The sequence below is a fragment of the Cervus elaphus genome, chromosome X (genome assembly GCF_910594005.1).
Source record: "Cervus elaphus chromosome X, mCerEla1.1, whole genome shotgun sequence".
Lineage (NCBI taxonomy): Eukaryota > Metazoa > Chordata > Mammalia > Artiodactyla > Cervidae > Cervus > Cervus elaphus.
The window spans coordinates 47,572,946-47,598,581 of record NC_057848.1 but is presented as its reverse complement, the minus strand read 5'-3'; the positions used below and the strand labels follow the sequence as shown (position 1 = coordinate 47,598,581).

General features: G+C 40.2%; 1 protein-coding gene across 2 annotated transcripts in view; it reads left to right on the top strand.

Annotated features, from left to right (window-relative positions):
* Positions 1–25,636, top strand: part of TENM1 (teneurin transmembrane protein 1) — an 882,499-nt gene that overhangs the window by 708,802 nt on the left and 148,061 nt on the right. For both annotated transcript variants that reach the window (XM_043896987.1, XM_043896986.1), the window contains 3 exons: positions 9,955–10,074; positions 20,791–21,052; positions 24,001–24,268. In XM_043896987.1, the coding sequence (XP_043752922.1) occupies positions 9,955–10,074; positions 20,791–21,052; positions 24,001–24,268 (650 nt within the window). The remainder of the gene's footprint in view (positions 1–9,954; positions 10,075–20,790; positions 21,053–24,000; positions 24,269–25,636) is intronic.

Here is a 25,636-nt window from a genome sequence, read left to right as displayed (position 1 = left end):
CATCGACCATGCAGTTATGAAAAGAAAAAAAAAAAATAGCAGATCTTCATCCATTAGTGTTTGGCCCTAAAAGAAATCAAATATATAGAAACTGTGTCCTGATTTGGAATTATGAAAAAGAAGAGATAAGAAAACCTTATATTTGAGAATATTTATAAGAAATGCAATGTTATTGCAATATTAAAGCATTCATTGAGGACTTCCTTGGTGGTCTTCCCTGGTGACTCAGATGGTAAAGAATTTGCCTGCAATACAGGATACCCAGGTTTGAGCCCTGGGTCGAGAAGATCCCCCAGAGAAGGGAATGGCAACCCACTCCAGTATTCTTGCCTGGAGAATCCCATGGACAGAGGAGCCTGGCAGGCTACAGTCCATGGGGTCACAAAGAGTTGGACACAACTGAGTGACTAACACTTTCAGTTTCACTTGGTGGTCCAATGATAAGGAATCTGCCTTGCCAGTGCAGGGGACGTGGGTTTGATCCTGCTCTGGGAAGATCCCACATGCCTAGGAGCAACTAATCCCATGCACTACAACGACTGAAACCTGTGTACCCTAAAGCCTGTGCTCTGCAACAAGAGAAGCCACTGCAATGAGAAGCCCGTGCACCTCAACTAGTAGCTCCCACTCCACTCACTGCAACTAGAGAAAGCCTGGGTGCAGTAACAAAGACCCAGCACAGCCAAAAATAAATAAATTAAAATTTAAAAAGCATTCATTGAATTAACATTCACAGTCTATGTACAGGTGTTCCCCCAGAAGGTCTGTGACATCATCATTCGTAATTTTGCTGAGGAACCAATTTGAATCCATACGTTTTGTGTTTAACTTTTTCATGAATCTAGTAGTTAAGGACCTCCAAGTCTATTTACTTATGGAAAATCTGTGTGTATTTTTAATTTTAAGAATATGAAAGACATTATACCAGGTACACAACTAGGGGTTGGTAAACACACGATGCAACAGTTGCTGAATAAATTGAATAAACTAAGGACTGAGGAAATCTCTTTCTAAAGCTTTAGCACCTGCCAATGTCTGTGTTCACCTTTCTTTCTAAAGGGAGGCACTGCACATAACCTGCCCACATTTGGAAAAGGAACCCAAGAGTGGTTTGGCTCTGCCATGATCCCTTGTGATTCTGTCTTCCCACATTAATTTTCCTAAGCAACCTCCTTTGCTTATCACTTGTGCAGTTGTTGTCCCAAGTGAGAAGTTAGATTGTTGCTACTTGCTAATAAAGCACTTTGATCTCGTTTATGTGAAAGGTGTTACACGTGTGAAGATGGGAACTCCTGATTGTTCAGTGAACTATTTTATCTAATGCTAAAGTTCAGGAAACACATGTTCAAGACACATTTAGAAAATTACAAAGTGCTGAAGGCTCCAAGATTTATAGTGCTGACTAGCTCTTGAAATCAGCAGTCAACACCTAAAGGTACCAAAAAAGAAAGAATGTGCGACTTTCACTTCTTTGCAAGTTCTTGAGCAATGAAATCCAAGCACAAATCTTTAAAAAGCTGTTCAGTTGGTTACTTGTGATATTTTGAAACTCAATGTTCTGAGGTACTTAATAACAGTCATTAGTAATGCACAGTAGCTGTCTACAGCTTATCTCAGTGTGAATAGGTGTTTTCTAATATTTTATCTATCTTACTGCGAAATTAAGATTGAAAGGCTCAAATCCTTAGTACCTGCTTCTCAGCCATATGATCTGCATGAAGTGACTTTAGCTGGTTCTGTCATCTAAACTTGTCCCTAGAGAGGGCAGAGTAAATGCTAGTTTATGGAGAAACAGCAAATGATACCGTGTGGCACATCCACTATACACCCTGCACGTGGAAAGTGCTCAGCAGTTGGTAAAGGTCTACAAAGTAGTGATATCCTATGGATAGCACCATCTTTGTGGGTGAGCACTTTCTTTTCATTTGTAGCCACATCATTTACATCTTCTCTTAAAAATACTATAGCTCAGGCCCTTGAGAGTCCAGGTCAAAAGACCTCCACCAATTCTGCCACTGAATAGCTGTATTATCTTAAGCAACATTTTTTAACCTCTTTGAATCCATTTCCTCATTTTTTAAAACAGGCTATTAGTCGTACCTACTCAGGGTTATATTGATGATAAGTGAAATAAAATAAGGAGAGTGCCTGGCATGGTACCTGACTCATAGTAAGTGCTTAATGAATGTCTTATTTGTATAAATACATATATTCATATTGTATATTTGTATATATTTCATATATATATGTGTGTGTGTGTATATATGTATATATATACACACATATATATATATGGGTACATAATATAAAGGCAATCACTTTACTGGGTTATTTGATTGTTCCAGTATCTTCATGAGCTGATTAGGAATAAGAACTATTAGTCTCACTTTCCATAAGGAACAAACGAGGCCGAGAGTAATTCCATTTCTTAGGAAAAGTCACATCGATGATTATTAACAAGCCAGAGCTAGCACTGGGGTGGATAAAGTTAGGCCACACTTTTTCCTCCTGGAGGGAAGAGTAATCCATGGCCAAGCTATAGCCAACAAGACAGACTTGCCCTGTATTTAATGACTATCCATTATTTGAAGGGCAGATTCACAGAGAAGTGACAGGAAAGGTTAATGAGGTTAATAAAACCCCATCAGGCTGATTACAAAGATAAAACCATTTGAGTAATGTATAAAACAAGCCAAAAACAAACCAACCAAAAAAATAAAATAAAGCTTGAGATTATTCAAGGGTTGCAAGGGCTTCCAGGACACATATTTCAGGATTCAAATTCTGGACAAAAATAATCATGTGTCTAAATGAGGCAAAGCGGTACTTTCACAGTCCTGAAAAAAATGTGACTGTGTCGTCAATTTTCTTATTGCTTCAAAACACTTGATCTTTTTCCCATTACTTTCGGGATCTCAGGCATCCAAAGCAAGCCTACTTTTGACAAGCAATTACCAGGGCAGATGGGAAAATAGCCACCCTACCTCAGGGGGAGTGCCCCCATTTTGTTTTACTTGAAACATCACTAGCCATGAGGAAAATAATCCTGCTTAAAAAACTATCTGCATTTTCAATAGCACCACCTTTCCCAAAGTCCTAGAATGTTGATGGGTAATGCTCCTACCTAGCTGCTTTTAATGTTACCCAGTTAGTAGGTATTATTTCTTTGGGCTAGTGAGCAACTGAGTAGGATTAAATCAGCCAGTTCGATTTAAGTAAAAACTAATAAGTTTTCAAACATTCACTGCATTCACATTTTCAGAACATGAAAACAGGTTTATTCTGTAACATTACATGTTTTCATGGTGCTGTACCAGCTTAGATAACTTATATCAAAAAACCAGTATGTGATATGTGGAAACCCCCAGATACCCAAATATTAGAACCTTCAAATGTATGCGAGTTATGAAATACCAAATTGTAATTACATGGTTGTAGATAAAGGAAAAATGGGGTTAGTGTTCATAAATTAAGTATTTGAGGAGAACTATTCATTCATCCTTCCCAGTCACAGGGGTACTATTTAATTCCCTAAAGTAGTCAATTATCAAACAAAACTCTCATGATGAAGTCATAATTCACAATTGAGAATGCTGGCTTCTAATAAATGAACTGTAAGACATCTATCTGTCACACAGGAACCTCAAAGTGGTCTCTGAAACCCTTGAAGTAGTGCTGTGGGATAGGTTGGAAATATTTTGCAACTTCACATAAAGATATTTGAGCTGAAATTCGATGGAGCTTTCTTCAGCACATGCTATATACACAAGACACTAGGAAGGACACAGAAGAAAATCACACTGTCCTTGCCCTGGAGTGACTAATGAGAAGGACAGATCTATAACTCCTATCCAAGATAGGCTATGACACGTGCAATAGCACGGATTCAGTGCTGAGAAAAATGAAAGTGAAAGTCGCTCAGTTGTGTCCCACTCTTTGCAACCCCATGGACTATAGTCCATGTGGTCCATGGGCTTCTCCAGGCCAGAATACTGGAATGGGTAGCCTTTCCCTTCTCCAGGGGATCTTCCCAACCCAGGGATTGAACCGAGGTCTCCTGCATTGCAGGCAGATTCTTTACCAACTGAACTCTCAGGGAAGCCCAAATATAAAAGCCTTTATTCATTGTGTGCCGCCATGGATATGAGGGCATCATTAGCCCTTTGTCCCAACCACTCAGATGTATTTGTGTTCTAGGAGGGCCCCCCAGAAGCAGCAATCATTTAGCCCAAATGACACAATCTACAGCTGTGGAACCTTATGATATAATAAGCCTGCGGAGAAGATGTCAGGAGAACCATTAAACCACACCTCACAGGCAGCAGGTTTCTGTCCCTTGGAGACTTGAGCCAGCTGACAACTCATAGAGGAATTTACACGGCAGGATTCCAATGCCAGCGAGCAGAGGATCCACGTGGCCTCTCCCAGCCCAGCCCTTCTCAATGCTGTCTCTTGACCAGAGCTGTCAGCTGTGGAAAGGATTTCATCTGTTCCTGTGGAAAAAACAACCTCACCTGCCCACCTGCTGCCAGACCCCCCACTGGCCAGGTCCTTGACTTGAGAAATACCCTTCAAAGGTTGCTTATGCTCCTGTTGGCAGCAAAACCAAATAGCTCTAACTTCCCGAGCCCTTCAGCCTCATTTTCCTTATGAAAGATTTTAATCAGAAATACAATGCAGTAAATTACATCTTCTTTCAGCAATTTAGTTTTCAGCATTGTTTTTCAAACCAACTTCTGTGCTTGAGGTTAATGTTTTCGCCTGAGGTGTTGAATGAATATTGGAAATTTGACATGGAAGACAAAAGGCAACAAATAAGGGAAAAGGAAAATGGAACCCAGAGTTTATTGAAGGCCAAGGATAATTTGACTATGCCACAAAAATAGCAAATACAGAATGAATTAGACCTTTTGCATCAGAACTGTCTAACAAGCAGCTTGTTAGTTCAATAAGGCTCTCGGTAAAGTATATTCTGACTAACATTTCCCAGGATGCCCTGTTCTTCAAACCAAACTCCCAACATCTAGAGGATTCAGCATTTAGTTAAAGGGAGAAGCAGTTCCTTTGAGGTTGCTGCTTTAGCATAGTGACAGCAAGTAGACAGCTTGGCAGCAGTCTGTATTCTCCAGAGAGCAAGAAAAGAAATACTTGTGAGGGGTGATCTTCCCCATACGTGTTTTTAAAGTCACTTTGGACATGTTCATCCAAGTTCAAGTTATCTTGCTGTAACCCACGACAGCAGGAAGAGGTCCTTGTTTTTAAAGGTTGTAGGAAGCAGAGTCTTCCTTCAAGTCTGAATCAAAGAACAAGAGCCCCAGGGAAAGATGGAAAGCATGCAGCACCCGCCTCTAAGAGTACACACACACACACACACACAAAACACAAAATACAGTCACACTGGGCACATACATGTGCAGTGACAGCTTCATGACAGTTCAGACAGTAATTTCTGGTGTCTCATCTCAAAGGTTCAGAAGAGTTCCGAGTATTATTTAATTGAAAAAGTTCCAGAGAAAGGTCCTTGAAGGATTAGGACTCACGTCGAGGGTTGTTTTCATGTGGCAAAAATTTAAGAGTTCAAAATGTTTCCTTAGAACAGACCAAGGACAGGCCAAGGATGACTGCCTCGTTTAAAGGGTTATTTGAAGAAGCTGGGGGTTTCGCTGGTGGCTCAGATAGTAAAGAATCTGCTTGCAATGCAGAAGACACGGATTCAGTCCCTGGGTCAGGAAGATCCCCTCGAGGAGGAAATGGCAACCTACTCCAGTATTCTTACTTGGAGGATCCCATGAACAAAGGAGCCTGGCAGGCTACAGTCCGTGGGGTCGGAAAGAGTCAGTCTTAACTGAGCAGCTGACACTTTCTCTTTCACTTTTTGAAGAAACTGGAGAGGAAACACCGAGGCAGCAGGACGCACAGGACAGAAAACGCGAAAAGTAGGATCCTGGGATTACCAAAGTCAGACCCCAGGCGTACCCACCTCCCTGCTTCAGCAAGGATCTAATCTAGGAAAGAGATGAATTATTCAGGCCACCTTGGATATGAGAAGCATACACAAACAGATTATACATATGACGGAGAAACTACATTTTGGTGGCTGTGTAAATCAGGAAAAATAAAGCAGATACAAGGCTACCATCCACAATTATGAAGAAAATTGAGTTTAGAAGCTGGGAGCGCACAAAATGGCAGTTGAGCTGTACAAAGTGGCACAACACACCATATTTACCAAGAATATATCTGCAGTTCCCTAAGGGCCATCTGGAGCTGCAGTAACCTGGGAAAGGGAGCAGACTCAAGAGCATTCGTTCTGAAATGGAGAGTTTTGCCTGAAAAGATTTTTTCCTCGGTTTCTGCCTGCAGTGCCAGTCCCAATTACTGCCAATTAAAAAAGAACGCTTTAATACTGTCCTGAAATTTAGACAATTTATACTGATGCAGGATGACTGATTTGGTGAAAGATTATAGTAAGTACTAGTAATCCAGGAATAAAAAGAGCTAAGAGTTATTCTTGTGAAAAACGGATGACATGGAGTGTATAAATAATGGGAGCAAATGCAGCAAGATACAGGGAATCTTAGGACATTTAAAGTCTAATACATTACAAAGAGAGTTCAGTGCTGATAAATGTGGAATAATAAGTTTTATGGGGCTTTATCATATGCTGTAAGTTCGTGTGGGTCATAAAATATGAGGAATAAAAGAAGTAGGGGAGTTGAAAGACAAGTCTGCACATTATTTATGAATGATGAAGAGTGAAATGAATGAGAAGAAGAACAGGTAGACAATGTCTGGAATAATGATGACTTTGATGAGTCATTATCACACAAATCTGTGTGCTTCATAAAATATGAGGAATATTAAAGAGCAGAGGAGTCAAAAGACAAGTCTACTCAGAATGAGATACGGAATGAAGAGAGGAATACAAGAGAAATGCACAGGATAATGATAACTTTTATGAGACTTTCACTCACCAGCCTGGATCCTTCATAAATATAAGCTGTATAGAAAATAAAAGAACAGCAAAGAGAAGAGACAGGCCTGTGTCTGTCGTAAAATATGGGCAAATAATGTCAACTAGACTTGACAAAATAAAAACAAAAATAATTGAGCCTAGTACAGCTGTGGGAAGACACACTATATAGATTAATGTGAACAAATAAAATAAGCGAGTGTAGAATTGTCTTGCCAATAGGGAATCAGCAACCACCTAGGAAGGCATCATTGCTGAAAAGCCCACCTTGCTAACTTTGCCAAGGTAAAGCCTTGGCAAGTTCATAAATACCCCCATCACACTCTGCAAAAAGCCATCAGCACACAGGCACAGGAGGCAATGATGTACTGATTTTCAAATGGAGGTGGCCTCACAAACATACCTCTGTTCTCAGCCCCTCTGGCTCCAATCCGTACGTAGTTTGCAGGAGATTTTCTCAGCTGGTTTCTACTTAATCTATACCTAGTTTGTCAAATTTTGGTTTGTAAAGATTTTCAAAGGGTTACTGTATAAAACTAAAGACATCCTTCTCTCTTCATTTCTTGTTACATTGGATTTAAAACCAGGGACCAGAGCTGTCAGAATTAATTCAAAATCCAGAATTTGGTACCTTTCAAATGTCTTCTCTATTAGAAAAATAGGGGATTTCAAGACCTCAAAATTTCAAAATCTCCCCAAAAAGGAACTAGAGGAATCAGATAAGGCAAAGCAAGTGCCAGTATGCCATCTGCATGCCATTCAGAATCATTATTTACAGAATTCATAAGATGGGCAGCTCAGTGGAAAGAAGAAAGCCACTGATTCATGTCAGAACTAGGAATGTTGGCCTAAAGAGCTCAATAAAAGCACTAATAGCATCAATTATACTAGCTTAACTTTGTTGTTGTTGTTTAGTTGCTAAGTCATGTCTGACTCCTTTGCAACCCCATAGATTGTAGCCCGCCAGGCTCCTCTGTCCATGGGATTTCCCAGGCAAGAATACTGGAGTGGGTTGCCATGCCCTCCTCCAGGGGATCTTCACAACCCAGGCATCAAACCTGCATCTCCTGCATTGGCAGACAGATTTTTTACCACTGAGCCACCTGGGAAGCCCAGCTTAGCTTTGTGCTATATTTAGTGGCTTATAGTTTGCATTGGGGGAAAGCTTTAGATGATTCAGGAAATATCCTATTAGTATAACTTCTATCCCAGTTCCTCTGATTGCAGTATTTTAGTAGTGATGTTTATTGGCTCTAACATATAACATAAGCTTTGGCTGGTAACTGTCTTTTGCTTTCTCGGGGTATTTTTTTCTCTCTCTCTTGAGTGAGCTTTTGTGGCCGAGAGCTTTTAGATGCATTGCCTTGACTTGCTGATTCAAAGAATATATAATACCAGGGTGAAATTACTATGATTACTTTGGAAAAGTCACGTTTGCCCAAATAACATGGCCCCTTTTAATCCAAGATTGAGCTTGCCTGGATACCCTGAATTTCTCTTTGTGGGGAAAAAAAATTACATTGATGCCCTAGGAAAAATCTTTGCTCTTGTCCAACCTTCTTCAACCCTACTAGCTCCAGCTATAAAATACACATTCTAGAGACTTCTTCCTCCCCACTGCCCTGGTAATGACAAGAGAAGTGAATACTCCATGCTTGTGAGTTGCCCCTGAGCCCTCTTCTTAATTGCCAAGCTCCTAAACTTTGTTACAACTTGTTGGCCAGGCTAGACCTGAAAGTCTACTTGTTTTAGTGGACTGGGTCCCTGGGGGGCAGCACTATTAAGGGCTAGTCTAATGGAGTTCCCCTATTTGGCAAGGATGAAACTCATTTGTTTAAAGGGAAAATCTCCTGAAATATTTCATTTCACTCAGGTCAGAGAAACAGGGTTCATATATCACCAGGGACCATGTCTCTTTTGCCAACTTTAACTGTTAAAATTCATCCAACTAAGTCTGCTTTGTTAAAATTATTTTTCCAATGAAAACAATTTGGCAATATGTATTTAGGGCCTAAAAAATGTTCACACCTATGTATATAAATACATAGAAAATTCACTCAACACAATGTTACTAATGATTGCCTCTGGGGAAAAGACTAGGAACAACAGGAGGGGGGTGGTCAGCAGGGACTTCAATCATATCTACAGTGTATTTAGGTATTAACTAATTTTAGTTTTTATTAATTTTCATAAGAGAAAAGTATCTTTCCACAACTAGGACTACCTCCCAAGGAAATAATAAGAAACTCAATGTAGAAAAAATAAGAAACAACTAAATATCCTAAAACAGGGGCTGTATTAAACAAGAAATACTGTTTTATATCATGTAATAACAAAATGATATATTAAGGAATTTCTAATTATATTGGATGACGTTAATAATATACCGTGTGCTGTGTTTAGTCACTAAGTTGTGTCCCACTCATTGCGACTCTATGGACTGTGGCCCACCAGGCTCTTCTATCCATGGGGATTCTCCAGACAAGAATAATGGAGTGGATTGCCATGCCCTCCTCTGGGAGATTTTTCCAACCCAGAGATCAAGCCCAGGTCTCCCGCATTGCAGGCGATTCTTTACCATCTGAGCCACCAGGGAAGCCCAAGAATATTGGGATGGGTTGCCTATCTTTTCTCCAGAGGATCTTCCTGACCTAGAAATCAAACTGGGGTCTCCTGCATTGTAAAGGCGGATCTCCTGGTAAAGGCAGATTCTTTACCAACTGAGCTACCCGGGAAGCCTTAATAATATACTACCAACATTAAAATATCAAGATTCAGAAATATGCCGAGTATAATCCCAATTTATATTGGTAAAAAAGATATGCACACCCTCACCAAAATGTTATTAGAAGTGACTACCCACTGGTGAAATTATTGTTTTCTTTGTTATGCTTAACTGTGTCTTCTGTAGTTTCTCCAACTTGGCTTCTAGAATCTAGTTTCAGCATGCTTTTAGATTTGTCTTTCATCTTGTGTTGCAGGCGTGCTTGCGTGATTCGAGGCCAAGTGGTGGCTATAGATGGAACCCCTCTAGTAGGGGTGAATGTTAGTTTCTTGCACCACAGTGATTATGGATTTACCATCAGCCGGCAAGATGGAAGGTAGGTCAATGTTGTTTCTGATCATTGTGAGGGCCCAATACTGACTTCTAGCCATGAGTCAAACCAGCGCTCAAATGATGCAGGCTTCAAATGATGAAGGCCTATCTTCCTTCAAGTTGTATCTGAAAAGTCATTGGTGTTATTTCCTCTATTCCCCATCTAAATCAATGCAGGCTTCAAATGATGAAGGCCTATCTTCCTTCAAGTTGTATCTGAAAAGTCATTGGTGTTATTTCCTCTATTCCCCATCTAAATCAAACCAAATTTCTCTTCTAAATCTGCACTATTACTCTCAAGTCTTCTTGAAACCGTAGCCGTTTGGAAAGTTTTCTAGCCTTCATCTAGTTCCATTTATAAATCCAGCTTCAAAATCCAGTGAGACGATGCAGATAATAAAGTATTGTACACGTAGGTTGTTCTTCCACGATAGTCTCAATATAGTTCTGAAATAAAGCTGTCCAAAAGGTTTCTGCCAAAGGTATACAATTCAAGCACATTCAGACATTTTAAAAAAATGTGTCCTGTCTAGTTTACTAGTGGCTGTACTGGATCAATGAGCATGGGCAGCTTAATCAATTCCCCTTGGTGTCCATGTAACCATAGTGATTAACCTTAAGCACCAATCAGCAAGCTGCTCTCTAAGGGCTTCCCCAGGTTCTCTGAGACCTGGGAAGCAAGACCACTAGTTAAATCTTCTCTTCCTGGAAAAGGATTTGCTCACAAAACATTTTTGCTGCCATCATTTAGGCAGACGTTTATTCAGAATATTTGTCGATAGGCCCATGTGTCCAGCTTAAAGCTACCTATTTATGATTCTCAGGAACACTGTAATGATGGCTTTGAGGTACCCTAGTCTCCAGATGGCTACCCTTAAAATGCCCTACTCATAACAAGTCGCTTCAGTACTCACATAAAGAGACCTGTTGCCTTGAAGCTTTATCACAGTGTGAGAGACTATCTCATTTCAAGAACCTAAAATCAAACCTTATTTTTAGTCCTAACCACTTAAGAATTGTTAATGGTTCAACATGGGCTATGCTGAATTTATTTTTTCAACTGCCTCTCAAGGAAAGGCATATAGAAATAGAGAAATAGTAAGGAAGAGTTTTTAAGACTTTAGGAAATTATATGAATCATTTGGATTGTAAATTATATTGCTAATTATTAATGAGCCATCTATTCATTATATCAAGCTCAGCAGAACTACTCTGGGAGCAGCTAGTCTGTATGTATATATACATATATATATATATATATATATGCAATATAAAACTATATTTCCATTCAAATATTCTACAATCAGAGCTCTCTACTAATTCAAATGGACTTTTCTCTCAGTTAGATTGAATGATGGAATTTTGGTCATTCATGCACCAGTAGCTAGTACACAAAGCTGGTCTCTCCCTCGCCAGCCTTTCAACCATGTGCCAGAAATTTAGAAATGGAGATTATTTCTTTAAATAGAATATGCCTTCAGGGACATTTGGATTCCCACGGAGAAATGATGGGGCCTCAGTTTTTTAGCTAGTATATAAAGGTTTCACTGAATTACTTGATATTCAGAAAAAAACCTACAAGAAATGTGATGTCTAAAAAGACTATAAATTTGTTCCCAGTTTACAGAAAGCATTAAAGAGGGACCATTTGTGTTGTTATTTTTGTGGTTTTAGTCTTAAGTAAAATTCCAAGACCATCCTCCCCCGAGCTCACTGTGAGAACTAGGTTTATGTAGATGGTAGATTCTAGTCAGAGTCCCCTCTGGCAGTAACTCTTCCCTCAGGCTCCACTAAGGGTGTAAACACTGAAAATATGCGCCCCAAATGCCAACAGACTGTCCCACTGTCGTCCCTTGGACATAAAGTGACAGAATGATGAGAGTTTCCACTTAGGTGTCTCTGCTGGTTGCTACCTCAGATTGAGTTATATACATTTCAAAAGTAGAATATCATAGGGAAACTATAGCTCTTCCTCAATTTGTGATGGGCTTACATCCCAATAAACCCATCATAAGTTAAAAGTATTTTAAGTTGAAAATGCATTTACTACACCTAACTTACTGAACATCACAGCTTAGCCTAGCCTTCCTTAAATGTGCTCAGAACATTTCGATTAGCTTACAGTTGGGCAATATTTATGTAACATGAAGCCTGTTAGAATCAAGTGTTGAATATTTCATGTAATTGATTGAATATGGCACTGAAAGTGAAAAACAGACTGGTTGTGTGGGTGCAGAAGAGTTTTAAGCAAATGGTTATTTACCCTCAAAATCATGTGGCCAACAGACCTGCAGCTCACAGCACTGCCCAGCATCACGAGAGAGTTTCTACCCCATGTCGCTGGCCCAGGAAAAGATCAAAGTATGGTTTCTGCTGAATGCATATTGCTTTTGCACCATCGTCAAGTTGAAAAAGTCAAACCCTTGTAACTCAGGAACCATCTGTATACCTGAGGGCAAAAAGACTATAGAAAGGTTGAGGTTAGCATTTAGTTACCTAGTAGAGTGTGATATGCAAGGTGCTGAAAATTCTGGCTTGCTGCCTCCACATGTCAATCTCACCTGTCTGCCACTGTGCCTGCTGTTCCCACCAATTGTATCACTGCTTTGGGTTAACATACTGACTCTTTCAAAGTCCCTGTTACATGCAGATGTGTTATGGGGACTGTGGAACTAATTGACAACTTTCCCTAGGAAATAGGAAAAGTCCAGGCCACAGGAACAAAGTGAAGCAGAAGGAAGGATAGGAGTGGAAGATGGGTGTCTCTAAAAGTAAGAAGAGATCACCTATGCAGATTAGGAAAGGCCAGAGTAGCAGAAAATGAAAAAGCAGCAATTCTAAAGGAAAGATGAATATGTACCAGTATGTACTGGATTATTTGTCATACATGTTATTCTATTTCATCTTCACAAAAGCTTTATGAGACAGGAATCATTATTATCATCCTCCCCATTTGGCAGAGGAGGAAACTTATCCAAATTAACACCACTAATAAGGACAGAACCAAAAGTTGAACCCAAGGAATCTGGCTCTTATCTTCTGTGATTTGCCACACTCAACTTAGATATATAACAGGTGCTCATATAAATAGTTCAGCCAGTGATAAACAAAATAGGTGAAGAAGTGACATTCTTATAAGATTCTTGGGAGCATTAAAGGTCTTGAGAACTTTGGAAGATGAAGAAAGGGTTTCCTCTGATTCCCCTCAAGGTAAGAGTTTGTTCATTTTTGGATACCTTAAAGGCAGACATAAGCATTTTACATAGACTACAACAGTCTTCTACCTATGTATAGGACTAGTCTTAGTGTAGATTGACAACAGTCTCCAAACAAATATGTCCTTTCCGTTTGGTGTTTTATGCTCACTGTCACGTGACTTTATAACTTGTTCTTAATGACCCATGCCAATGGAGGCCATTTGTGATGGGGGAACCCCAAAGGAATTAATTATTCACAGAGCATTCTATTGGGTCTTGCAATAGTGTTAGCTATAGACAGTGATTATTATATGTAATATCTAGGTGGGAAGAGGAGAAACAGAAGCTCTTTGTGTGTGCATATACACATGCTCATAAACATGCGTATATGTACATATATATATATTTGTTGTCATTCAGTCGCTAAGTTGTGTCCAACCCTTTGTGACCCCATAAACTGCAGCACTCCAGGCTCCTCTGTCCTCCACTATCTCCCAGAGTTTGCTCAAATTCATATCTATTGCATCAGTGATGCTATCTAACCATCTCATTCTCTGCCACCCACTTCTCCTTTTGCCTTCAATCTTTCCCAGCATCAGGGTCTTTTCCAAAGGGTTGGCTCTTCTCATCAGGTGGCCAAAGTGTTGAAGCTTCAGCATCAGTCTTTCCAATAAATATTCAGGGTTGATTTTCTTTAGGAAGGACTGGTTTGATCTCCTTGCAGTCCAAAGGACTCTCAAAACTCTTCTCCACACACACACACACACACACATATACACAATGCAGTTGGCCCTTGAACAACATGGGTTTTAACTGCATGGGTCCATATACAGATTTTTTTCAATACATATGTATTATCATACTACATGATTTGCAGTTGGTTGAATCCATGGATGTGAAACTTCAGATATGGAGGGCCAACTGTAAAGTTATAAGCAAATTTTCAGCTGTGCTTGGGGAGAGCCTAGACCCCCATGTCATTCAAGGGTTAGCTGCATATAGGTAGAGGAAGAGAGAGTTTCAAGAAATTGCAATGTGATTGTGGGGATTGGCAAGTCCAAAAATTGTAGGATACACTGCTGCTGCTGCTGCTGCTAAGTCACTTCAGTCGTGTCTGACTCTGTGCGACCCCATAGACGGCAGACCACCAGGCTCCCCCGTCCCTGGGATTCTCCAGGCAAGAACACTGGAGTGGGTTGCCATTTCCTTCTCCATAGGATACACTAGCAAACTGGAATCTTTTGGCAAGGAGTAGATGCTACTCTACAGTCTTGAGGCAGAATTCCTTCTTCCTCAGAGAAACTTTAGTTTTGCTCTTTCAACTAATTGGATGAGGCCCTTCCACATTATCAAGGGTAATCCTCTTTACTTAAAGTCAGCTTATTGTAGATATTAACCACATCTACAATATAACTTCACAGCAATGCCTAGGTTAGTGTTTGATTAAATAACTGGGTACTAGAGCCCAAGTAAATTGACACATCAAACTAACCCAACACAGGACACCTAGGGGCAGTTAACAGGAAAGCTTAAAAATCACTATCTGCTTATAAAGATAATAAAAAAAAAAAACTGGCCTCGAGTTCATTTGAACTACAAGAGACGACGTCTGTAAATTTAATAGGGCAATGGATCTGATTTGAGAAGAAAGTTAATATTTGTTAAGTCCCTACTCTATGCTTGGCCCTTAAGTCTTTATCTCATTTGCTCACTTGCAGTAGTAGCTGAGTGATAGACCATATTAACCCCATTTTACTCAGGAGGAAACTGAAGCTCATGAAGGTTAAATAATTAGCCCAAAGACCCAAAGTTAACATGGCAGAGCCAGGATACAACCCCAGGTGTGTATAAAGCCAAAACCACATTCTTTCTACAAAATAAGAAGTCTGACCTCTCTACTTTGTCTTTCTAGAAGTAGAGAATAATTCTCAGGTATATATGTTCTTGTTTGGATAGCTTATTTTGTTTTTGTGTTTGCATTTGTTTTTGTTTTCAAATAAATCAGCAGTTCAATTTTAAGGAGTCAAGAGCTGAGGTTTGGGTGAAGCAAATAAACTTGCCCAAGGACACACTTAAATCAATGTAGAATGTGAACCAGAGAAAAGGTCTGTTGCCAAGTAATGTAGGATTTCCCCCCACTGTGCTTGCCTTAAACTGCTCCTGTATTATCATGAATTCAGCCTCTCTGTCTTAAACCATAAGCCATTTGGGGTTTTCTTTTTTTAGTTCAAACCTAGATTATTTTCTATAGCTAAAGCAGTTCTTCAAATCCTCTTTTTGGAAACTGCCTTAATATTACAGCAACTTGACTGAAAAAAACAACAATAAAAAATACAGTATTAGCTATCCTTTTTTACTGTCCACTTATCTTTATCTGAAAGACTTCTGCAACAGGACACAATTGGTAATACTATAATAAATACAATAAATGTCATATGAAGGGAGTGGTGAGATATGCATAATTAAGTCTGATTCCCTATCAGGGCATTTTACCATTGAAAAGTGTTTTAAGAATTTTTTTTTAAACACAAAGAATTCCTTATATCTCTCTCCTGTGGATGTAAGTTGATTTGACTATTAAGGAGAATCCCACTGCCCTTTATTCATTTTTAAAATATGTTGTTGTTGTCCTACTCTTTGCAACCCAATGAACTGCAGCATGCCAGGCTTCCATCTTTCACTGTCTCCCGGAGTTTGCTCAAACTCATGTCCTTCGAGTCAGTGGTGGTATCCAACCATCTCATCTTCTGTTGCCCCCTTCTCCTCCTGCCCTCAACCTTTCCAAGCATCAGGATCTTTTCCAATGAGACTACTGTTTGCATCAGGTGGCCAAAGTATTGGAACTTCAGCTTTAGCATCTTTCCTTCCAATGAATGTTCAGGGTTGATTTCCGTTAGGATTGACTGGTTTGATCTTGCTGTCCAAGGGAATCCCAAGACTCTGCTCCAGCACCAAGTTTGAAAGCATCAGTTCTTTGGTGCTCAGCCTTATTTATGGTTCAACTCTCACATCTGTACATGACTACTGGAAAGACCATAACTTTGAGTATAAGGACCTTTGTCAGCAAAGTGATGTCTCTGCTTTTTAACACAGTCTAGGTTTGTCATAGCATTTCTTCCAAGGAACAAGCATCCTTTAATTTCATGGCTGCAGTCACCATCTGCAGTGATTTTGGAACCCAAGAAAAGAAAATCTTCTACTGTATCCATTTTTCCCCATTGACCATGAAGTGATGGGACCAGATGCTATGATTGTAGTTTTTTGAATCTTGAGTTTTAAGCCAACTTTTTCACTCTCTTCTTTAACTCTCTTCAAGAGGCTCTTTAGTTCCTCTTCACTTTCTACCATTAGAGTGGTATCATCTGCATATCTGAGGTTGTTGGTATTTCTCTTGGCAGTCTTGATTCCAGCTTGTGATTCATCCAACTCAGCATTTCATATGATGTATTCTGCATAGAAGATAAATAAGCAAAGTTACAATATACAGCCTTGATGTACTCCTTTCCCAATTTTGAACCAGTCCATTGTTCCATTTCCAGCTCTAACTGTTGCTTCTCGACCTATATACAGGTTTCTCAGGAGATCGGTCAGGTGGTCTGGTATTCCCACCTCTCTAAGAATTTTCCACAGTTTATTATGATCCACACAGTCAAAGGTTTAATGTAGTCAATGAAGCAGTAGTAGATGTTTTTCTGGAATTCCCTTGCTTTCTCTATGATCCAGTGGATGTTGGCAATTTAATCTCTGCTTCCTCTGCCTTTTCTAAATCCAGCTTGAACATCTGGAAGTTCTCAGTTCATATACTGCTGAAGCATAGCTTGAAGGATTTTGAGCATTACCTTGCTAGCATGTGAAATGAGGGAAATTGTGTGATAGTTTGTATGTTTTTTGGCACTTCCCTTCTTTGGAATTGGAATGAAAACTGACCTTTTCCAGTCCTGTGGCCACTGCTGTGTTTTCCAAATTTGCTGGCATATTGAGTGCAGCACTTTCACAGCATCATCTTCTAGGATTTGAAATAGCTCAACTGGAATTCCATCACCTCCACTAGCTTTGTTCATAGTAATGCTTCCTAAGGCCCACTTGACTTTACACTCCAGGATGTCTGGCTCTAGGTGATTGATCACACCATGGTGGTTATGCGGGTCATTAAGTCCTTTTTTTATATATAGTTATTCTGTGTATTCTTGCCACCTCTTCTTAGTCTCTTCTGCTTCTGTTAGGTCCATACCATTTCTGTCCTTTATTGTGCCCATCCTTCCATGAAATATTCCCTTGGTATCTCCAATTTTCTTGAAACAATTTCTAGTTTTTCCCATTTTTATTATTTTCCTCTATTTCTTTCATTGTTCACTTAAGAAGGTTTTCTTATCTCTCCTTGCTGTACTTTGGAACTCTGCATTCAGTTGGGTATATCTTTCCCTTTGTCCTTTGCCTTTGACTTCTTTCCTCAGCTATTTGTAAGGCCTCCTCAGACAACCATTTTACCTTTTTGCATTTCTTTTTCTTTGGAGTGTTTTTGGTTACTGCCTCCTATACAGTGTTATGAACCTCTGTCCATAGTTCTTCAGGTACTCTGTCTACCCGATCTAATCCCTTGAATCTATTCATCACCTCCACTGAATTATCATAAGGGATTTGATTTAGGTCATACCTGAATGGTCTAGTGGTTTTTCCTACTTTCTTCAATTTAAGCCAGAATTTTGCAATGAGGAGCTGATGATCTCAGCCACAATCAGCTCCAGGTCTTGTTTTTGCTGACTGTATAGACCTTCTCCATATTCAGCTGCAAAAAATATAATTAATCTGATTTCAGTATTGACCATCTGGTGATGTCCATGTATAGAGTTGTCTCTTGTGTTGTTGGAAGAGGGTGTTTGCTATGACCAGTGCTTTCTCTTGGCAAAACTTTGTTAGCCTTTGTCCTGCTTCATTTTGTACTACAAGGCCAAATTTGCCTGTTACTCCCAGTATCTCTTGACTTCCAACTTTTGCATTCTAATCCCCTATGATGAAAAAGACATATTTTTTTGGTGTTAGTTCTAGAAGGTCTTGTAGGTCTTCACAGAACCATTCAACTTTAGCTTCTTCGACATTAGTGGTTGCTACATAGACTTGGATTACTGTGGTATTGAATGGTTTGCCTTGGAAATGAACCAAGTTCATTCTGTCATTTTTGAGACTGCACCCAAGTACTACATTTCAGACTCTTTTGTTGACTATGAGGGCTACTCCATTTCTTCTAATAGCTTCTTGCCCACAGTAGTAGATATAATGGTCATCTGAAATTAAATTCGCCCATTCCTGCCCATTTTAGTTCACTGATTCCTAAAATGTCGATGTGCCCTCCAAGAGTCTCTGTTTCCCCAGTCCTGTGGAAGTCTTATAATCAAATCGCCTGCTTGACCACATCCAATTTACCTTGATTCTTATGCAGTATTGTTCTTTACAACATCAGATTTTACTTTCACCACCAGACACATCCACAACTGAGCATCATTTCCATTTTGGCCCTGCCTCTTCATTCTTTCTGGAGCTATTTCTCTGCTCTTCCCCACTAGTATATTGGACACCTACTGACCTGGTGGACTCATCTCCTGGTGTCATATCTTCTTGCTTTTTCATACTGTTCATGGGTGTCTTGAGGCAAGAATGCTGGAGTGGTTCACCATTCCCTTTTCCAGTGGACCACATTTTGTCAGAACTCTCCACCATGACCTGTCTGCCTTGAGTGGCCCTGCATGGCATGGCTCATAGCTTCATTGAGTTACATAAGGCTCTGATTCATGTGATCATTTTGGATAGCTTTCTGTGATTGTGGTTTTCGTTCTGTAGGCCATGGGATTGTAGTTCTTGCTTCTTCTGTCTGCCCTCTGATGGATGAGGATAAGAGGCTTGCACAAGCTTTGTGATTGGAGGGACTGGCTATGGCTGTGGGGAAAACTGGGTCTTGCTCTGGTGGGCAGGGCCACACTCAGTAAACCTTTAATCCAATTTTCTGCTATTGGGTAGAGCTGTGGGCCCTCCTTGTTAGTTGTTTGGCCTGAGGTGACCTCCAAAAGGACTTGTGCCAACACATGCCTCCCAGGACTGCTGCTGCCAGTGCCCCTGTCCCCACATCAGGCCACTGCTGACCCATGCCTCCGCAGGAGACCCCCAAACACTCACAGGCAGGTCTGGCTCAGTCTCCTGTGGGATCACTGCTCCTTTCCCTGGGTCTTGCTGTGCACAGGGTTTGTTTGTGCCCTCCAAGAGTCTGTTTCCCCAGTCCTGTGGCAGTCTTATAATCAAATCCCACTGTCCTTCAAAGTCAGATTCCCAGGGGATTCCCAGTCCCTTTGCCAAATCCATAGGTTGGGAAGTCTGATGTGGGGCCCAGAACCTTCACAACAGTGGGAGAACTTCTTTGGTATTATCGTTCTTCAGTTTATGGGTCGCCCACCTGGCAGGTATGGGATTTGATTTTAATGTGATCGTACCCTCCCACTGTCTTGTTGCAGCTTCTCATTTGTCCTTGGACATGGCATATCTTTTTTTGGTGGGTTCCAACATCCTCTTGTCAATGGTTTGTTCAGCAGCTACTTGCAATTTAGGTGTTCTCACAGGAGAAGATGAGCTCACCTTTTAAAGATATGATGATATAATGATAAATACGTTATCTCAAAGACATCATTATACATAAAAGAGCAAGAAGGTAGAGCCATCTAGTACATAATGAACTGAAATCTGAGTCTTTTATGCTCCAACTCAAGAGTCATTTCAGAGGCCACATTAAGAGGTGGACTTACAGAAGAGGTAGTCTCGTTTTGTCAAGTAATATGGAAGGAGTTGTCAGTGGAGATGGACAGGGTCCATTACAAACTTTCTTACAACAGGAAATGAAGAAGCATTCTAGGGAAAACCAGAAATTCTATATCTAGAGTTCAAGTAGAATCAAGCCAGGGGGTAGCCAGATGTGGAGGGTTCAGCCAGATGGTCTTGTTCAGGCCAATTTCACTGAACAAATTTCCTCAGCTGGTGTCTTTCTTCAAATGCCATCTCAAAGACACCATCAGGTTTATGACACTATGTTTGTGACCGTGAACAAGGTATTTAACCTTTTGGTTCCTTACTTTCATTGAGTTACATTACAGGAATTTTGAGAAAGAATAATGCAGCATATTAAGATGTTGATGAATGTTCAGTGGTCATCTTTCCATTCTCTATAGCACAGGGAGGAACAAGGATGTTTGATTTGACTCTGCAGAAATTCATGCATGATTTTGTTTAAGACAGCATTAAAATTGGTTTACAAATCCTGGGTGAATAGCAACGGGTGATATGGAATTTCATCTCAGAAATCTACTGGATAGTGAAAAGAAGTCTCCATGGAATGAATATGTAGTTAGATGGAATAGAAGGAATAAAATAGAGAAGACAGATGGATATACTTGCATCCCCAAAGAAAGAAAGGACACTCAAACTGCCTATTTTTTTAAACTTTAATTTTATTTTAGTTGAAACTTTCTGCTTTTCCTTCTCAGCTTTGACCTCGTAGCCATCGGTGGTATCTCTGTTGTCTTAATCTTTGACCGGTCACCTTTTCTACCTGAGAAGAGGACGCTCTGGTTGCCTTGGAACCAGTTCATTGTGGTGGAGAAAGTGACCATGCAGAGAGTTATGTCAGACCCACCATCCTGCGATATCTCCAACTTTATTAGCCCAAACCCTATTGTGCTTCCCTCACCACTCACATCATTTGGAGGATCCTGTCCAGAGAGGGGAACTATTGTTCCTGAGCTGCAGGTGGGTACATGGACCTTGAAATTACAGAAGTCATAGTACAGTAAGTCTCCAACATATGAATCTTCAACTTGCAACCCTTCAAAGGGACAAACGTGTTCACATAAGTTAGTTCACATGTCTGGCATATATTGTCACATCCTTTACAAGTTGTTGTGCTTTCGTGTAGTGTACTGTAAGATTTAAAACTTTTTTAACTTTTAAATTGTATTTTTTAAATTTATTTTTAATTGGAGGATCATTGCTTTACAATGTTGTGTTGGTTTCTGCCATACATCAACATGAATCAGCCATAGGTATACATATGTCCCCTCCCTCTTGAACCTTCCATAAAATGTTTTATTTTTTGTGTTTTTATGTATTATTTGTGTGAAAAATATAAACCTATTACATTAAAGTACTATATAGTCAATTGCGTTAGTTGGGTACCTACACTTACTTTGCTGGACTTAGGAACAAATTGGACTTATGAATGCACTCTCAGAATAGAACTCATTTGTATGTAGGGGACTTGCTGTATCCATGGAGTGGTCAACAGTTGATAATGACTAGCTTCCTTTTCCTGGTACTCCTGCCAGCCCTGTAATGTGCTGCCCTTCATTTTTCAAGAGAAGCTTTCAAATGTAATCTCTCTGGCACACATTTGCAAGGTGATTGGCCAGGGCTATAATGCTCCATCTCTGGCCATGGAACAAAGCAAGATGAACTAGCTATCATGAAGATTAGAACCCAAACCTTGACCTAATGAACACTGTGCTCAAAAGAACAAAGCTCACTGGCTCCATAGTGATAACAGTATAATCAATGAGGTGGGACCATTTATGGTTCTGAAATTAAACTCCTTAAGAAATCCAGTTTTCTTCCACTGTCTAGTTTATGTCTGTTGTCATTGTTCTTAGAAGTCATGACAGCTCCTCTTGTTTAGCTATGTTTTAGTAAAGATAGTTGCCAAGTCTATACATTTTGTCTGAAACTTTGCTTTTTACATGTTCAAGCTTTATAGTCAGAGAGGACATATTTTTGAAGCCTCATATTTCAGACTCCTAAGGGTTTTTCTTTATTGAGCATTCAGTATTTTCATTTCAATTCTAAGTCATTCAAACAAACACAGTACAGTTTTCTCACTATATTATAGAAACATTTTAATGATAGTTTAATGTTAATATTATAATGATAGTTTAATGTCCACCAAAATGAACTCATAAATCAGATCCAGAATTCAAGTATAGTCAAGAAGAGGTAAATGGACAGTCAAAGATTGAATTGGTTTTTCTTCCCTTACAACATCCCCAACAGCTGTTAGCAAAGCCCTCAGGAAAGGCTGACAAAAAATAATATTCTACACAGAAGAGTCTGAAGAGTTGGCACTCCTGTCTTTTCCATTGTTTTCCTGTGGAAAGGAAGAAAAAAACTATATAGTATTTAATGAGTACATTGGACTTGTATACCAATCGTTTCACGATGTCATTAGGAAGCATGGGTCTTCCTCAAAATAAAAGTTTTCCAGCTGCTATAGGATTGCATGATTCCTTATGGAAATGAAATACCTAGGTGGTGAGTGTCATGCTATCCTGTTGGGCTTCTGCCACCATCTAAGAAGACAGAGCCAGTGGACAGCTTTGATATCAAATACCTAATGTAGAGGAAGAAAAATTGGACAAAGAGTAGACAAAAGGGATTTGTGTCCTCAGAAAGAAAGGAATGATCAGAAATCCCCAAAATATGAGATAGAATATGTTTGACAATCAGTTCTACTCTGCACCAGCCTGGGAAAGGAAGCAGGTACAAGATCCTGAGCTAAAAATGAATAAGGGCACAAAAATATCCACACTATCCATGCATGTGTGCTAAGTCACTTCAGTCGTGTCCAACTCTGCAACCCCATGGACTGTAGCCTGACAGGCTCCACGGTCCACCGGATTCTCCAGGCAAGAATACTGGAGCAGGTTGCCATTTCTTTCCCCAGGGGATCTTCCCAACCCAGGGATCAAACCCACGTCACCTACATCTCCTACACCGGCAGCTGGGTTCTCCACCATTAGTGCCACCTGGAAGCCCATGTCCCCTTCAACGTGTTAAATAGGATGGACCCTTTGTTCAGCTGTATTTGGAAAGTTGAAAGTCACAGAATATGAGATGCAGTTTCAGTGACCACTTTTGGTTGTTTAACGCCATCTGTGCTAATAAACAATAAATAATAGTAATTAATGAAAGAAGCCAAGTGTTATTTTCACTCTGGGACCCATGTTTGTAAAAGATTTGCAGAGGAGTTAATGGGAGTTATTTGCTTCTCAGTCACAGGTGCCAGCTTGGAAAAGCTTGTTCCCAGTTCTTGGTACGTCCAAGACACAGAGAAATGTGTAAGCAAAATTAGATTAAAAAGTTGGCCCTCAGGGTCATTGCAAAGCTCCAAAGAAGACAAGTTTGATGGCATCAGGAAAGATTAGTTCTAAGGACACCATAGTCTCTGTCATAAAATATCACTTGCTGGGCCTACTTCCAGAGTCCTTCCTCGTAGAGAGCCTAACCTGAATACAGGCTCCAATAATGGTTTGTGATCGATGACTTCACACACCAAACAAGCTTTTGTGTCTGAATAGATGGAACCCATGCCACTGAAATCCTTGACATTCACAGAGTGGTCTCCCAACTCCTACCAAGAAATTTTTGAAACACTGTTGGAAAACCAAATGGTTATTTTCCTAGTCTTTCCTGCCAGGAAAAAAAAAAAAGGAGAACAGTCCTCAGGATAGGCTGGATGTCTTGTCCTCATGCAGATTTGGTGCAAAATATAAAACCTGTATTCATGAAGCCTCACAAAGATTCTAGAATAAATGCCTTGATATCCATAATCCGCTTAATCCTTTGACCTGCTTCTAGGACAAAAGCATGCAGTGCCCTTGTCTCCCTGTGACCACTGATAAGGGCCAATTTGACTTTCTTTCTTTCAGGTTGTACAGGAGGAGATCCTCATTCCTTCCAGTTTTGTGAGGTTGAGTTACCTAAGCAGCCGCACCCCCGGATACAAAACCCTATTACGGATCCTTCTAACACATTCAACCATTCCTGTGGGGATGATAAAAGTACACCTCACAGTAGCTGTGGAAGGGCGACTCACACAGAAGTGGTTTCCTGCTGCAGTTAATCTTGTCTACACATTTGCTTGGAACAAGACCGACATCTATGGACAGAAGGTTTGGGGCCTGGCAGAGGCTTTGGGTATGTTGAAATCATTCTATGTAAATAGCAGTGTTGTGTTCACAAAACAGAAAGTACTATCTGCCTGTTAATTTGTGTTTAGAATAATTATGGGTTTTCTTCTGTTTGAAGGATCTAAGGCACTTTTTCATTTAAACACTCCCTTTGGGCCTGTTGAGAGTTTCCTTTTGACACATTTTTGCTTCAAAATGATTTTAGTTCTCCTTTCATGATGGCTGCATACCAGTGGAATCACACAATATCTGACTTGTAACTGTCTCCAAAGCTGAATATTGCCTTTTAACTATGACCTTTGAGGGGGCGTTCTTTGGGTCATGTTTCTGTATTTGACATTTAGACTACCATTTCCACTTAGAAAATACAAAATTTTAACTTAGAGGATTCTCCATTTACTGTCTTTTATGTCTAGGCTGGTTAGACTCCATTAACTTGTTACTGTGGTTGGTTAAATAAAAAATCCTGCCTTCCTAGTCCTTTTGACTTTAAAACCTAGCATCTTACAGGTTGCAGAGACCTTAAGCAGTTCTTTGGATCTGTGGTTTTCAGATATTTAATGCCTTCAGACACACGGCATTTTTTAAAAATGAGACTGAGATTTGTCAACCTTTTATTTTGCCAAGTAGAAGTATTTTTAAAAGGAAAAAAAAAACCTGCCATCTACTATTGCCTACCACTACCATAATTTCATAAAGAAGGGATAACTTCCTTAACATAAAAAAAGGAATAGCCTGTCTTAAGAAATGATACTCAGAGAGACAGACAGATAGGCAGACAGACACCAATGTCTGTTTCTTCCAGTCTGTAAAAGACAGTGAAAACTTCCTGAGAGACCTGGCAGGTCTTGCTTGGGAACCGCAGTTGGGATCCATTGATTCTTGTGCCTTCAGGCGGTAGCTCATGGTAACCACCCTTTGACAGATGAGAAAACTGTTTTTAAAGTACAGAGGAGATGTTTTCATAGTCTCCCTTGGAAGTGTCTGTCATGGTACGAGTCCCATATAAGTGACCTATATTTCTTAGACTAGTGAAGTGAAGTCGCTCAGTCGTGTCCGACTCTTTGCGACCCCATGGACTGCAGCCCACCAGGCTTCTCCGTCCATGGGGTTTTCCAGGCAAGAATACTGGAGTGGGTTGCCATTTCCTTCTCCAGGGGGTCTTCCCAACCCAGGGATCGAACCCAGGTCTCCTGCGTTGCAGGCAGACGCTTTAACCCTCTGAGCCACCAAGGAAGCCCATTTCTTAGACTACTGTGTGTCAATTTCCTCTTTCTTTCCAGAGGGAACCACAGGGAGGGGAAAAAAGACTGGTGAGTCTTCTTTGCCCAAGAGATCCTCACATATTTAAATAATTAACTCATGTCTGTTGGGC